The sequence below is a fragment of the Ascidiella aspersa genome, chromosome 8 (assembly GCF_963924565.1).
Source record: "Ascidiella aspersa chromosome 8, kaAscAspe10.2, whole genome shotgun sequence".
Classification (NCBI taxonomy): Eukaryota; Metazoa; Chordata; class Ascidiacea; order Phlebobranchia; family Ascidiidae; genus Ascidiella; species Ascidiella aspersa.
Window position 1 is genome coordinate 17,379,868 of NC_139454.1, and position 16,380 is coordinate 17,396,247.

Genomic DNA, 16,380 nt, shown 5'->3' on the forward strand with positions numbered 1-16,380 from the left:
TTAACGAACTATGATTAGTGATTTTCAGGCAGCAACCCAAAGTTAAAACCGCATTATCTAATTATGGCTGGGTTGTCTTTTCTAAACCTCTCGACGTTTTTGTCATATATTTTCATGTTGTTGGCCACGTGTTCAATGTAACCCATGTTCAAACGAACACTTGTCCTGCTAACACAGGGAATTGTAACGACCAACTTTTAAATATTAACCTAAAGTTAAAAGCACAATAGCATTTGGCTGCAGGAACCCGGGATTTAGCTTGGTAGACAATGACTCAAAATGCGCAAGAAAAGTTGTTTGTTTTAATTAAGGGCCTTGACGATGAAATGATGGACGAAGATAGCAACATGTCGTTTCCCGATGACAAAATGGTAAGAGCTGTGGTGTTTGTGAACAATATTTACAGTAATGATCTAAGTCAGCGTTTCTCAACCGGTGCGCCGCGGCGGGAGGTTGCCAGGTGCGCCGCGAGAAAATGGGAAAAAATGTTACAAAAATTCTGCATTATTTTAGAATTTGCGACTAAAAGATTCCAGCAATAAGACCAAAATTAGAATAACAGCAACGTCGGAATATAACACAGTTCGGAATAAGATCGAAAGAGGACCAATAGAAAACATACCCTATCGGACCAATAGTCCAGTTTCAAAACAGTGTCTACAGACGCCGCCGTTTAAAAAAACATGGCCCATATAAGGCTGTGGCGGCGCCTAATCGTTTTATACCCATTTCCTGTGGAAGAGAATGTTATTTAGGCCAGTGGTTCTCAACCTTTTTTAGCTTACGGACCGGTGAAATTTCAAAACACATTTTGCGGACCGGTGGACCTTTAAAAATCAAAATCAACCCAAAATGTAATTACGGCAAAAGTATGCAACTTAAAAGCAAAGACTGGAAACTTCAATTAAATTAGCAATTTTCTGCTCTCTTTTTTATATCATACGTGGTATACGAAATTTTCACATACAACTATCTTAAAGAAGAAGACTTCAACGACGTGTAGCCTACTTATAAATTACGGAACTGGCAAAGTTCTTAATTTGGTGAACAAGCTTTTAATATGTTGCATTTTGCAATTGAAATATAAAATTGTAATATATTTGGCGGACCGGCAGAAAAGTTGACGCGGACCGGCACTGGTACGCGGACCGGCGGTTCAGAACCACTGATTTAGGCCACTTGGATCTTATACCGAAAATGTATTTGATTTTATTATGGCGTTGGTCAATTCTGGAATTCAAAGTTAAAAATTAAAATGACATATTCCAACATTTGAATAGTTAAAAATTGTCAATGCAGAATCAAATTGAAAACACTCACCCACAGATAAAATTAAAGCTTTTTAAAAAAAATAGGGATTTGGAGAGGGAAAGTTAAATTAGGCTACTGATCAATATGACTGGATTCGTAGCCCCTATTGAAGTTCCAATCGTTGATGTTGGCTTTTCGCTAACAAAGAAAGTGGAAATATTGCAACATATCTAGCGGGGCTTTCGCCATAAGACCGCAATTAAAACAACATCAACTTCGGCATGAAAAAACATTTCGGAATAAGAAAAAATAGGACTAGTGCCTAATACTTGTAATAACGTTTAAATTAAAATAAAACCTAAATTCGTCCGAATAAGGCCTAAATTGGAAAAATAAGGTCTTTATAACTTTTTACTTAACCCCAAACCCCACCCATAACTTCAACACAAACTCCCCTAATAATTTAAACCATAAACCAAATTCCCATTACTCGCTCCAAACCCCAAACAGAGGCAACCAATGCAGTTCCAAAACAACGGCGCCCTAACGGCATTTTAAACTAGGGCTCCCAAACGTCGACACCAAAACGACCGATGCCAAAAATATGTCCCTTAACCGTCCCAGGCCATATCCTGTTTTTACTGTTTTGGGCGTTATTTTGTCCATTTAGGTCTTATTCAGTTAAATTTTGGATTTATTCCGAGTTAGATGTTGTTCCTTTGGGGCTTCTTCTGTGTTTCCATCGAGCTCTAACTAACTGTGTTTTTATAATTTACAACATAAAAAGCCTATTATATATTTTTTTTTTATTTAGGCCTGTCTTATTAAGCACATCGTATTTTAAATGTGGAGGCGGAGTCAGATTTGGGACTCTACGTACCGTAGTCGATTTGTTTTGCTGAAGTCGGACTGCCTGAGTCCCGAGTCCCGAGTCCGACGTGCGCAGTACCAATTTTAAAACTGGTAATGCCGCCAACAGCAAATTGAAAAGGCGGAATATCATGGTGGATATTTTCCAGCAATGGTTTGTGGGTGGATGAGATATGTGACACCCCTATGAGGGGATAGTTGAAAATCTACCTTAATTTGGTTATGTAAAAGGGTGAAATAAAGGCTGTAGAGTGGCAGCCGGACTCGAAATTTGACGAAATCGCACATTTGGCCGGAGTCGAACTCGAGAGTTGGAGTCGGGTTATTTTTAACCGACTCCGCAGGCTTCTTTATAGATAATAAAATTAGGAGCCTGATGTATTAAAAACTGCCAGCAAAAAACACAATATCCAAACAAAGTTAGCAGTCGACTCGCTCGTCAGGTGCGCCGCCGCATTTTGAAAGGTTTACGAGTGCGCCCTGGGGTGAAAAAGGTTGAGAAACACTGATCTAAGTTAATGACTTTAATGACTTAAGTCAATGACTTAAGTATACTTATGTTACTCTATTTGGATGACTTGACTTGAACTTAAGTCAATTAGGCAAATGGTTGTTCGCAATGTGTTTCGCTGTCCATGTGTTTTTTTATGCATTTTTGCCAATGTTCTCGCTCAAAAAAATTAAAACAATGTATTGTTTTCCGCTGTTATTCTCGCCTAATCATGCTAATGTTCGTTTACTCTATTTATTGGTACTTAACCATTTGCAGTTCTGTTATGTTTAGTAAACAAAAAAATTATAACAAACACAAACTTTACCCTACATATAATATATACTATAGGAGGTGCTTTTGTTTCCAATCGGCAGCATTTGATGAAGTAATGATTGTTTGTTTCTATAGGGCGAATCAGACGTGGACGTTGAATCAATGAATGAGGCGCCGGGCCACTCCAACGTCGATGATCAGATAAATATGGTAAGTGAATTAATTTCAGTCGCTATTTATTGGTGGAAGCGTCGTTTGTTAAAAAGACGTGCCTTAACTTATTATTATTTAAATGGCGCATTTTAACCGCGCCCCTTACATTCCTTAACATCATTCCGGGGAGCGAAAAGCAACGGGGTCGCTAGTTTTTCGCATAATGTTTGTGTGTGTATACCAAATGAGTACACGTTCAGTTTCAAAACGTTCGCCTATTTCACGCGTCCATGTTTTTCTCACATTGTGTTTTTTTTTTCTCACTGTTCCAGGGTTATGATCTTTGTAAAAATTATTCTAAAAACTGTACTTAAAACTTCCTGAAACCCAGTTAACTTAAAAAATCCTCGTGTTTTTTTTTTAAAGTGTTAAAAGTTTTTTTAAAGTACTGTACCGCATTTTAACCGTAAATAAAACAAATTCGCTACAAAAAACTAGAAGTATTTATGTATGGAAACGAAAAGGTATATTTGTTATAATTATTTCACCAAACTGTTTTCAATTTCGGTTCCTGTGTTAAATGCAAATCAGTTAAAAAACATCGGTACCAACAAAAAAATACAAGAAAAAATGCCTAAAGACGAAAAAAATTATATGCTTGCAGGCCTTCCAGGGAGTGACGTCAACGAACGATGACGACATCCACCCGAGCAAAAGTCGACTGCTCGAGGATCTGTTGATGTCGGACGGCGAGGTTTCTGGGACAGAGGAAAGTGAGGATGAAGGGGACAACCCCTTCGCCGACCGTAAGTTGTCCGCCGGCAAAGGTCGAGAAACACGGCACAACAACAAACTTGGACAATTTTTCCACGTATCTGTAATGTAGATTGATAATAATGAATCGCAAAGCCAAAAAGGTCGAAAAACGCGGCAACACAGCAAATGAAAAATTTTCGAGTTTAAATAGGAAGATCTTTCTCCCCTTTGATTGCCCAACGGTAAAAAAGGTCTTCAATTGCGTCGAAATTCTCCAAAATTTGATTGTCGCTTTGCGCCTCCTTCCAGATCGTTTCCGCTGTGTCGATCTACTCGACCTTTTTTGGCTTTGCAATTCATTATCAAGCTACTAAAAATTAAGCACACAAGCTATTTGTAGTTTAGCTTAGAATCGTAATTATACACTTCAATTTGATTTCTTTAAATGGATGTAATACTTGTCTAGTTGTCCAAGTTTACACCTCATCCCTTATTTACGAAAGTTTTCGTGCAAAAGGCATGACGGCTGTTGGTGTCATGTTTTCATAGGAATGTGTTTTATTCTGACGTTGGTGATATTCCAATTTTGGTCGTTTTGCTGGAGTTCAGTTGGTTTTTATGCTTTGCTAGCTTAGCGTTCGGCATGGTTATTCTCCCGAAACATTTTATAAAGACACATTGTGTTATCTTGCCTAGATAATTGTTTACTAATGTTGGCGACTTCAGTATTGTTATCAACCTAAGATCCAAAGTTCACCCTCTCACTTTCCAAATCACGCAGGCATGCAGGGCAGATCGCCCTGTTATTGACCCACATTTGTGATTTGCAATATAGCTTCTCTAAACCTTTGTTTACTGGTTAAACCACTTAACTTCCTTGTTTCGCTACTTGAAGGATCTGAAAGTGACGCTAGCGACGAACCACGTGACGAGGCTTTGAATGCTCCACCCTCTTCACATACTTCCTTGTTATTGACTAACGCCGAGGAAGGTTTGTTATTTGCATCTATTTTGACCAAGCTCTCATCATTATCAATGTTAGTAAAATGTTGAGGAATATCCTGTTGTTTCCAGGCATGTTTTAATTGTATTTTTTTTCTTTCGGTAAAATTTCCATTACAGTGCCAACGTTTCGACCACCTATTCGGGCAATCTTCATCAGTGCAATATAATTAGTCGGAAACATTTATATATTCCAGATAACAATGAACCACGTTCAAACAAATATTTCCCTGATGAAGATTGCCCGAATGGGTGATACAAACCTTGGCACTTTGAAAAAATTTTGCCGGAAGAACAATTTTAACAATTAAAATGTTGATGTTTGTATACCAGACAATATACATTTGATGTATGACGAAGCATGTCCCCGAATTAATTTTTGCGATAATTGTTCTCCGACTATATAAGAGCGCTAGAAACAGCGCGAGGCTCCTATACTAACTGTCAAAAATCAGAAAACTAATACAAAGGTATGTTTGCCAGAAACCGACGTTCAAAATGCTGTCACGTCGTATCTGGATGAAGCCCTTAGTCAAGCCAACGACGATCATTTGGCGCCACCCAGCGACCCTGCCACGGCGCAGGGAAGAATTTCAGAAGTCGGTCATAGTTCGGAAGGCGAAGACAGCGACGTGCCTGGCGACAGTGGCGGCAGTTTCGTGTCAGTTGGCGGCGAGGTCGTCAGCGACAGTGAGCTATCGGATGCATAATCCCGGAGCGAGTATAACCCCTTTAAGCTTATAGGTTTTCTTGAAGAGAAACATTGGGCTTAAAGTGGTCATTAAACATCGGAAGCAATTTTCGAGCTCAAATCAACCATGTTCGACCCACAGCGCCACTTGTCATTGTCCTATGAAACGGGGAGAGTTGACATCACCAAGTGAAGGCTGGCCAAAATCCGTCGATTCTTTATGGTCCTATCGCCTTGCACTTTCACGCCAAACGTGGTCAATATTGCTTTACATTGTATTGCTGCTTTTTGACAATTCTGATCTTTTTGCGAGAATACAATGCCAAACAACTGGTTTCTATTTATTCAGTAGATTTGCAATGCCACAGTTCATTACCGCTTAATTCCGTTGGCAAAATTATAAATGCTGAGTATTTCGCTGTTGGGCCCATATGCAATTCAACGCACGTTTGGGAATATCCCAACAAAGTAACGCTGGGTCGATCGTTATTGTCCTGTGGTTAGCTCTTTAAATGTTTTGCAATGCTTAGGCAAATTGCTAATTTGCGTCAAACCTTCGTTGGTTAACAGCCCTTAGTTGTTCTTTGGTTGCGTAACTAAAGAAGGTTTAAAGTAGGGGTTCCCAAACTGGGTCCGTACAGCATTTTCAGAGGGTCCGCAAGGAGGATGAGTCTTAAAGTTTTTCACCGTTAGGCAGGCTTTAGCGAATATTTGTAAACATTGGTCCACGTTTTAAAGATTTTCTTTTATCATTATTGTCTTTAGTTATGCTTATTATTCGATCATATAGCGTGTTTTATGATGTCTCTTGCGACGTCATAAAGCTTCTATTATGATGTGCTATATGCTATCAGCGAATCGTTCGCTTTAGTTAGAAAGTTGTTAGATTAGAAATAATCGCGGCTGTACTAGTGTACAACAATAAACACGGGTCAACTGAACCTTGAATTTATATAGGGCCGCGAAATATTAAAATATTTGCAACGGGTCCACCAGGCAATTTTTAGAAAAGTTTGGGAACCACTGGTTTAAAGCATTGTGTTTTACGGCGCTATTAGGTAGTGATTTTGATGTACCTTGAAAGCCACTACAGTATGCCATATTTTAAAACTGTCGACAATAGTTCCCTCTTTAAGCAACTAAATCAACTAGTAGTCAGAAGTGAGTGTGTTGTGTACAGAAAGGCGAAGGTTTTAAAGCAACTCGGAATTGAAAGGCTCTATTCAATTTTGGAGGGAAATGACGTCGCCTATTTCCTTTTATCTTAGGCTTGTGACAGATTCAAAAGCAAGTAACAAAAAGCTGCTTTCGCTAGATTCGCTTAAAATAGTTGTATATAGAGTAGAACAAATCCCTTTATGCAGTGACTCAGATAAATAAATGTAGGAGTGAATGTTTGTTACCATTCCCAATATCTTAATAGGTCATATCCCGGCATTCAATATTTAAATGCAATATGTTTTACGTTAAGGCAGGTACTTCTTAGTTGAATTTGTAGTTAATTCCATTATTTTCTCTACGCATTTGTGTTTGGATACGATATTAGGAGTAGGAATACGCCTTGCATATTTTGTTGATCATTTACATTCGATCTGCTTTCTTGTTATAGGCAAACTGTGTTTAATTATGTGTTCCAATTTAGGTGTTTACAACTTAAAATTAAAAAAAATTGTATTGCTTGGTTCTAATCAGCCTAGGCTAATAACGTAGTTTCTGTCATGTATTGTTTACAATAGTATAATTATTTTGCATATCTTTTAAAAAGACATGTTGCAACAATAGCTCACGCAGACGCGAAAAACGCCGTCACTTGTGGAACAGTTTAGGAATCAAAATGAACAACGATATTGAAGCATCTGGCTCATATGCAACATCGACGACTGTATTTAACTCATTTTCTGCAAACTACACGACTCCTGATAGTTCGGGGATAAAAATGACGTGCCAAAAAATTATGCAAGAGCACACATTCGCTCACGTGAAAAATCGTACAGCGGAATATTTCATAGTTGGCCTCGAAGGCGATACTATAATTCGCATCGTGCTTTCAACAGTGGCACTACTGGTCAATATGCTCGTTGTGATTGCTCTTCTGAAAGCCTGGAGCAAGCTGAGGCAAAACATCTACATTTTTGCGTTGAATGTGGCGATGAATGACGCTCTGATGGGCTTGATTTATCTCGGTATTTCACTTTATCGTCAAGGCGTGATTAACGCAGACTTGGGTAAGTTGTGTGATGTGAGTCTAAATGGCTTATAGTTAGAAGTGTAAATGAACACTTTTGTACCCAGCCTCTTACCGCATCGCAACAGCGTGGCTCTCCAAAATCCAGGGTGCCATGTTTATGTCGACGGAGGTAGCAACTGCGGCAAATACGGCTTTTATAGCGCTAGCGTTTTCGAAATATGTAACAGCCCAACTAGCAAAGCCAATGGACGACGACAGGTAAAACCACCTTGTTAAAATTATGTATAGGAAATATGTTTCATGTGATATCGTAGTTATAATCATTGCTGTTAAAATTGATGATAACCATGAAGGGATTATTACTCGGAATCAAGGGCAAACTTATGTATGTGTAGGCTACCTATATTCGGGTGTTGTAACTTATACGCTTAAAGCAAGTTTAAACGCTCGAAACAAAACATCAAAATACAAGGACCAGCTGTCTGACATATAAGTTTCACTTAATTTCATCCTTGTTAAGGTCGATAGCATATCATGTTATTTACCTGTGTTACATACGCAATTTGAAAATTCCTATTTGCAATGCCTTTTTTTTGTTAAAATACAGTAATATTATATTTGTGAGCATTAGTGAATCTTAACTTTTGGCACTAGTGGACCGGTTAAAAAAATCCCTCTGCGAAAGAGTAACCCAAAACTGAAAGACATGATTCTGTCTTGATGTTCGTTTAGGCCAGGGGTCAGCAACCTACGGCCAGCGGGGTCCGCCAAATGTAATTCATCCGGCCCGCCAGCTATTTGACAAACTAGACACGAGTCAATTTCACATACTTTTTGACTATTTTAACTATACGTAAGTGCGAAAAATTTTCGCGCTTTGCGCGAATGATCTTTATAAACAACCGGTTTGTTAACGTTTTGATGCTGTCTTTTGAACTAGATCAGCGCTTCTTTACCGTTGCGCCGTGGAAGGCTGACAAGTGCGTCGCGGACAAACGGAAAACGCATTAAAAATATTGGACATATATTTTTTAATTTTTTATTATTTTCGGCAATGTAATAAAAACTTGAAAAAATTAAAAAATTTAAAAAAGATACCAAAAAATTTAAAAAAGATACCAGTATACCAAAAAAATCGCGCTTGCTTCGCTCACCAGGACTGCCCTAACTTAAAAAGAACTTTATTAACTTATGAAGTCATGGACTTTCTTCAAACTAGTTTTATTACACTTTTCGTTAGTAGTATGAATGACGACGTGTGGACTCGAATTTTAAACCAAACAAACGCGTTTTTTTTCGGGCTTTGTGCCAACACTTTACTGCCTCCTTATATGAAATTAAACACGTCTTTAAGGCAAAAAAATCTGACGCTCGCCTGATTAACTGTTGTTCTAACATTTTAATAACAAATTTCTTAGTTAACATTTTGTGCGGCCCGCAGAGACGTTTCTGAGTTTGATTTGGCCCGCGACTAGAACAAGGTTGCCGACCTCTGCTTCAGGCCTTGAGGCCTTAAGGCCAGTCATGGAAAGTTCAAATTCGTTGATTGAATGCTTTGGTTAGTCCAGGGGTCACCTAAGTTTTTTCATGTAGGGCAGATAACACGGACTTGCGGTTGAGGGCCGGATATCTATAAATTTGGAATCGCGGGACAAAAGAACCTTGTATCTTATTTTACGTAATTTTTGTAAAACAAAGAAAAGTTAAAGAAACGTTTCTCAAAAAGTATAAAGGCCTTTACAAAATTGTCGTTTCTTTTAAAATGTCTTGTATTTTTAACTTAGTTTTGTAGTTGACAACATTTTGGCTGATTAAGCAATAAAAAACATGTTAAATCATTTGGGAAATATGCAGCGAACCAAATAGATTTGAATTTAAAACCATCCTTTATAAAATGATTTACTATATGTGTTGTTATAGTTTGAAGTTATAGGTCAAACAATGTTAAAGCCTTTAGTTTTTTTATCTCTGTCAATGGGCTTACAGTTAAGCCTATGCGCAAACTGCGCATATGCGCTTTAGGCCTTGAGCGATAATAAAGACTTCTCGAACACCCTATACCGTACAATGAGAGTGCCAGGTGGGCCATAGCATTTTCAGGGGCCTACTGGTGCGCCCTGAGGTAAAAAAGGTTAAGAAACATTGCTCTAAGTCGATCAGCGGTCGGCAGACTTTTTTCATCGCAAACCAAAACACTGTTTTAAGAGGTATTCAAGGCCCACTACGTGAAATCACTACGACAACAGCGGCGGATTTAGTTTATTCAAAGTAAACGATTTGCCATGTGCTCACGACTCCCACAACACTGACCGCGAGTCCGACTCCCGAATCCGAAAATGTTGAATTGCCAGGTGCGCTGATAAATTGTGCGCCATTTCGACGTAGGCGTACGCCCTGGCCTACACACATTTTTGTCGCACATCGCCACGTTCCTGTTGCTATGATGCAACAATGAGCCTATATATTTAAAAACTGTTAGGAACACCCACTTCTGAAATAGGTATATTGGATTTATATATATCACGCGGCCAACAATTACATAATAAAACTAAAACATTAATGAATAGCTAAAAATGCCCACATTTGGGATGCGGCCAACAGTTTGCTGACCACTATTCTCTAAATTTTGAATCCTTCTTTTTCTATTTATGCGAAAGGCTACTACAAATAACTATGTCTTTAAAACCTAAAAGTAATAATTTCTGCTGCAGCAGCGGTAATTTGGTATTAAAATTTAATTAAATTCAGTTTGAAACCGCTTAAATGCATTCGCAGTTTTAAAATAAAACAACCGCAGTAATAAAAGCATTCAATACAAAGTTTGTTAACCTTTTGAGCCGAGATTAATGTAAAATCAAACTTTGGAAGCTTCGTTGTTTAGGACAGAGGTTGTCAACCTTTTTAACTTACGGACCGTTAAATTTTAAAACAATTTTTGCAGACCGGTCGACATATAAAAATCAAAATCAACCCAAAATATAATTACGACAAAAACATTGCGTCTTACGATAAATCTAGAGTGAACCGTTAACTCTATGTTACGTCACAATGCTGCAAATTACGGTACTTGCGAAAGTGTAAATTTGGTGGACAAGCGTTTAGCACTTTGCATTTTGCAATTGAAATATAAAATTGTAAGATATTTGCCGACCGGGAGACAGGCGCGGATCTAGGATTTCGGTTTTGGGAGGGCCATGAATTTTTTTCAGATTTGACGTCACAATTTTTTCAGATATGACGTCACAAAAGTATACCATTCCGTGACGTCATAATTCATGTAAAAATAACATCGGCTGGCCGAATAAACTAACTCCTGCAAAATAACGCAAAAAATAGACCTTTTGAAAGCACGAAAAAGTAATAAGGTTATAGTGGGCCGGTTTCCTAGTTTGACCCGGTATGAACAATATCGCTGGAAGACGCTACCATGTCTATATTGTCTACACATCTTGCTTTTTCCCGAAAAGGCGAGAGCAACCGCACATGCCACCAAAAAAGCGCCGAGGCCACGTCGCAATTAAACCATAGCGTTGTCTGCTGCGGTCAGCTGTGGTTCTTCCATGACACTTCTCTCAATTTTTAAGTTACTGTAGTTGGTTTTTGTCAAATAAGGTTGCTGAAATAAGCAAAAAAGCAAAGTTAATCCTAACATTGGATAAGTTATTCAAATCCGTACACAAGGGTCGGCAACCTTTGTGTAGTAGTCGCGGGCCAAAACCAAACTCAGAAAGGTCTCTGTAACTTTATAACAATTGTGAATGAGGTGGGCCTCGGATTTTTTTGCACTTTAAAAACGTGTTTATAATTACTTTTAAGGAGGCAGTAAAGTCTTGGCGCAAATTCGCTAAAATAAGCGTATACTTGGTTTAAAATTCGAGTCCACACGTCATCATCCCCCTACTACTATTAAAAAAGTGTAATAAAACTACCTTGAGAAAACGCGATAAATGTTATAGTTAATCTATTTTAGTGTTTGTTAACCATTTGGGGCACACCTGGCGAGCGAAGCGAGCGCGAATTTTTTAGTATACCGGTATTTCTTTTAATTTCTTGTTTTTGTTACATTTAAAAAAAATGATTAAAAAAATATTTGTCGATTATGTTTGAATACGTTTTCCGTTTTTCCGCGACGCACTTGGCAGCTTTACACGGCGCAACAATAAAGAAGCGCTGATCTAGTTCAAAACGAGCATCACAACTTAAACACTGGATGCACAAAGATCATTAGCGCGCAGCGCGAAAAATTTTCGTATTTACACACTTAAAATAGTCAAAACGTATTTAAAATGGACTCGTGTCTAATTTGTCAAAGAGGCGGCGGGCCGGATGAAGTATATTGGCATGCTGGTTCTGATACAGATGTGCATTTACAACACAAAAGCTTTTAATTGTACTTGGATTTAAGTTAGTTATTATATAGTCGAGGTCAGCGTACGGTCACTTAAGTCGTCTTTGCAAGTCTGAAAAACGCCGCTTTGCGCGAGTGCGCAAAACGAATTTCACCATTTTTTTGAAATTTTCATTATATGGCGCTATAAGCTCGTACACCACTACAAAGCTTAAAAATATGTCTTATTTTGGCGAAAATAGGCCATACTACCTAGGGAACCGCGAATATAAGCTGCCTATTAAGTAAAAAAAATGTACATCTTTTTTGGCCATATGGCCATATTGCCCCCCCCCCCTAGATCCGCCCCTGCCGGGAGAAAAGTTGACGCGGACCGGCGGTTGAGAACCACTAGTTTAGGAGACTTTTATTATATACAAAATATAGCATTATTATAGATATAACAAACTGATGGATTAGATTTATCTGACTTGCTTGTTTCTTCTAAACTAAACTTAAAATTCGTATATCAAGTTGACATTTAGCTGCTAATTTTCTCAAAGGTCAAAGGTTTTAACAAGCCTAATGAATAATACAAAAATTGCTGTAAATTATAACAACAATATAATTTAATTTATTTTGCTTAACAGCCGAAGGGGGACGTTTAACAAGCTGTTTGCAAGGAGGCGTTCCGTTTTGTTGTCCAGGAGAAAGAGTTATATTTTTTCCGGGATTATTTGGGTACTTTTCACTATAATTTGTAAGTTTAGCTACCGTAATTAAAGTTTTTATTAATATTGTTATTTTTTCTATTGAAGGGGAGAAACACGTAATGCGAATCAAGATAAAAATTCTAAATAAATTGAATTTTGAAACACTAAATTGTTATAAAATTCTTTTTTTTTGTCAGTCCTAGTCGGCCTTATCTGGAACTGCACAGACGATTGTTTTTGTTGTATTACCATCAATAGATTGAAGTTCAGTCACGGGTGCGCTGAGTGCCATTACTTCTTCAAATGCAGGTAAATCTAATGTTGTTATAGTAAAATTACTTTGTTTGTGGGTGTATGTATTTTGTGATAGGTCGCATAGACCATCGCTGCGACATTTTAGTCTCTTAAGGAAAACCAACGTGGTTTAATATTCACTGCGGCACATCTACAAATATACACCTGCAGACCTGCACGACCATATATATCCAGAGCAAAAGCGAGGGAACTGTTTATGGCTATATACATTGGATAGCGGATTAGGGAAATATTAAAAGCATTTAGTAAATGAAACTTGAAAATTGTCTTTTGTCTTTAATGCCCTAAATGCCCTGCCTCAAGTTTATAGATCACTAAACAGTACAGGTACACAATGTTACAGTTTGATCCGTGTAAGATCTTAAAAAATACCCCAGACGAGATTTCCGAGTGTTGGATAAGGCCTTCGCGACAGTTTCCAGCAGTACCTGAAAACAAGTTAAAATCCGGTTCCACCGCGGAAAAACAAAGATTGCTAAAAATTGCAAAACCACCGTAAATGAACCAAAAATGTTCTTCATCAAATTATTGCAGTGTTTCACCTAAAAATAAGTAGGCCTACCGCCCTACACTGTGTAGCCATTTGTTCTATTTTGTTGTTATTATTTTGCAAGCTTTTAGAATTTTTTTGCCTATAGTCCTTTGTTTTTTTGATAGTTGTGCCTTAAATGTTTAATGTATAAGATTTTCCACTAATTGGAAAACCCTTTCTTGAAATTCGCTCTCAGCCCCTTTGTTCTTAGCAAGTACTAAGTCACAATGCCGACAGCCCGACATGTTGAAAAAGTTAATAATGGCGCGTGACTAAAACGTGATTAAAACTATATACATTTATATTTAGCGTCCAACTGCAGCTTAACAATTCATACGATCAGAAGGACAAAAACTGAATATAAAATGTATAGCTATGTGATGAAACTGGCCGAATGGTGTCCGCAGGTTTTTGTGAATAGGGGTAGCACCACCATTCAGTGAAGTTCAGCAAATTTGGTCTTAAAAACTTACACAAAACTTACGTTTTAATTGGTCAAATCTTGCTATGAACCAGCCTTCTTTAAACTTTATTTGGTTAACCATTTATAGCTTCCTGTTTCAATCGCTGAAGGATGCCTACGGCGTGATTTGCGCCACACTTTTTCTCTTGTCACTCACAGTTGTGATTGTGATGTGCGCGCATACAATCCACGTGGCTGGGGGAATGGGCGTGATCCTGCCTTACAAAATACACTTAAGGATGATACGAAAGGAAAAACGAAATCTACAAAAGAAAGGTTATTAGTTTTTTTGTGTTAGTGTTAGGTGTATTTATTTCAGGCATAAATAGGACATAATTGTTTGTCGAAGAGGATGCAATGAGTCTCATGAGACCCCTGGTCCCGTGTGAAGTATTTTTATTATCCTTTTAATGTTTACAGCCGACACAAATCAGACTCCTATTCGTCGACGTAACTCAATGCAGCTTTACTATACCAGAAATATGACGCACTTTATCATCGCCGTCACACTTTCCTATGTCATTTGCAGGTAAGGGAAAATGTATTATTATTATTTTTCCTGCGTTAATTATACTTTTACCTGCGTCCCTGAATATAAATCGTAGGATTGAAATATTTTAATTTTGTTAAATAAAACTACGTTTTTTTAGTATTTTGTTATAAGGTACTATTAAAACATAAAAGTAGTAAAACAGACGAGATGTAACGTATTGGACTTCTTTTGTGTGTCTCGGTGTGTCAGAGAATAATTTTCCTTAGCTTTAAGTGTTGTTAGCTGGAAGTACCACTATTTGTCGTCATGCATTACTGCATTGTTTTAGTATCACTAAATGTTCGATTTTCAGAATCATCATGCATCGTTTATTACACGCCATTATTTTGAATAGTATAGATACTTATTGGTCATCTATGCTATAGAACCGAAGAAAAATTCCGTTTGGCCTTGTCAGGCAAAACTATTTTAAGCCTAATATATTTATATATAGTTAACCACGCCTACTGTTTTTGTACAGACTGCCTCTCAACCTTGTATTGCTGGTTGACTCCGTCGCACATACAGAACACTTGGCTCCAGTAAGAGTTGTTCAATGGCTAAAGATCCTTGCATTTCTGCAGTCACTTATTAATCCTTTTATACTTTATCTAAAGCTCCATCGCATGAAGCAGGTACGACAATGTTTCAATATATTTTCTTTACCGGTTATGTCTCACGTAGCCTATACAGGCTTGACATATTTTTGTGTATTGTGTCGCGCATACTAGCCTGAGGTTTTACAGGTAATGAACAACTTGCTGATGAACTGCTGCCAACGGACGGTCGAAGTTCGAAGGGGAACTGGATCTAACGAAACGAGGCCACGTACTTCCTTACAAGACCAAACTGGTGATCAAGATGTTGCTGTTCTTTCTAAGAAAAAGTCGATACGATTTCAAGACCCTGAGCTAATTCTAGATGAAACCAACGATATCACAAATGTGTGACGGGGCTTTTAGATTGAGTCTATAATAAGACGCTTTCGAAATGTTTTGTTTCTACTAACTGTCAGCGTTTATGCGTCAGTCGAAATGCACCTTCTTCAAAAATCATGGTAAAAAAACTAATAAAAGGTTTTTCCCAAAACACATTTGTCGTTTTCTTACCAGTCATTTTTAAACATTGCTAATCTTTTTATAACGAAAAATATTGCAACAGTTTTCTGACAAATATTTGTTCGTATGCCGTGGCTGAAGACTTAAGTCCAGTCAATTAATTTTGCCCAAATGACTTTGAGTCAAGTCAATTCATTTAAAAACAGTGACTTGAACATACGTAAATGTTGTTTAAAACGCTATTTTGTAGACATTAGTCTTCTTGTCTATCGCCACCTAGCGGTAGCTTTTCCTACCTTTAATTCTACGAAACTAGATAAGTAAGGATGCAATGGCAAAACACTATAATTAAACGATTTTTGACTTTATTCTTGTTTTTTTCCTAAAATATATGCGATGATTAAAACTTTAAACTCAAAAATTTAATTTTTTAACACACTTTTTTCCTATATGTTACGACGAAACGAAACGATCGTGTTTTTATAACATTACAAGTGCGCCTGTATGGCTTGGAAAACCAAACTGGTAATTCACTTTATACGTTGGTTTTAAAGCACTTTTATTATCATTTGCGCAATATTGTTAAGTATTCTTATTGAAAACCCCATAACCCCATCTAATACGAATTGTTAGCCATAGCCACAAAATAAATTGTAAACAAAAACCAAACCGTGCATAAAACAAACAATTGAAGGAATTAAAAAAGAGGATAAGCCCTTCGGCCTTCGTGGTCTAAAAACAACAGTTTAGTCAAATTAAAGTT

At 37.6% G+C, this 16,380-nt stretch overlaps 2 protein-coding genes across 2 annotated transcripts in view; both read left to right on the forward strand.

Moving 5' to 3' along the window:
- LOC146136595 (transcription initiation factor TFIID subunit 1-like) overlaps positions 1 to 5,808 on the forward strand; it is a 41,413-nt gene extending 35,605 nt beyond the window's left edge. The window contains exons 38-42 of the mRNA XM_083395564.1: positions 312 to 371; positions 3,023 to 3,097; positions 3,705 to 3,846; positions 4,692 to 4,787; positions 5,282 to 5,808. Of these exons, the coding sequence (XP_083251690.1) occupies positions 312 to 371; positions 3,023 to 3,097; positions 3,705 to 3,846; positions 4,692 to 4,787; positions 5,282 to 5,508 (600 nt within the window). The 3' untranslated portion in view covers positions 5,509 to 5,808. The remainder of the gene's footprint in view (positions 1 to 311; positions 372 to 3,022; positions 3,098 to 3,704; positions 3,847 to 4,691; positions 4,788 to 5,281) is intronic.
- Positions 5,809 to 7,150: 1,342 nt separating this feature from the next.
- LOC146136597 (uncharacterized) lies at positions 7,151 to 15,536 on the forward strand. Its single transcript, XM_083395821.1, has 8 exons — positions 7,151 to 7,714; positions 7,782 to 7,935; positions 12,655 to 12,764; positions 12,915 to 13,026; positions 14,116 to 14,303; positions 14,448 to 14,556; positions 15,041 to 15,194; positions 15,306 to 15,536. The coding sequence occupies exons 1-8, from the start codon at positions 7,324 to 7,326 to the stop codon at positions 15,507 to 15,509; spliced, it is 1,422 nt and encodes a 473-aa protein (XP_083251947.1). The 5' UTR covers positions 7,151 to 7,323; the 3' UTR covers positions 15,510 to 15,536.
- Positions 15,537 to 16,380: the final 844 nt, after the last annotated feature.

Coding starts and splice junctions, on each gene's coding strand:
- LOC146136597 (XM_083395821.1), top strand. CDS start 7,324: ATGAACAACGATATTGAAGCATCTGGCTCATATGCAACATCGACGACT. Junction 12,765..12,914: donor GGTACTTTTCACTATAATTT/GTAAGTTTAGCT, acceptor TTTTTTTGTCAG/TCCTAGTCGGCCTTATCTGG. Junction 14,557..15,040: donor CTTTCCTATGTCATTTGCAG/GTAAGGGAAAAT, acceptor GTTTTTGTACAG/ACTGCCTCTCAACCTTGTAT.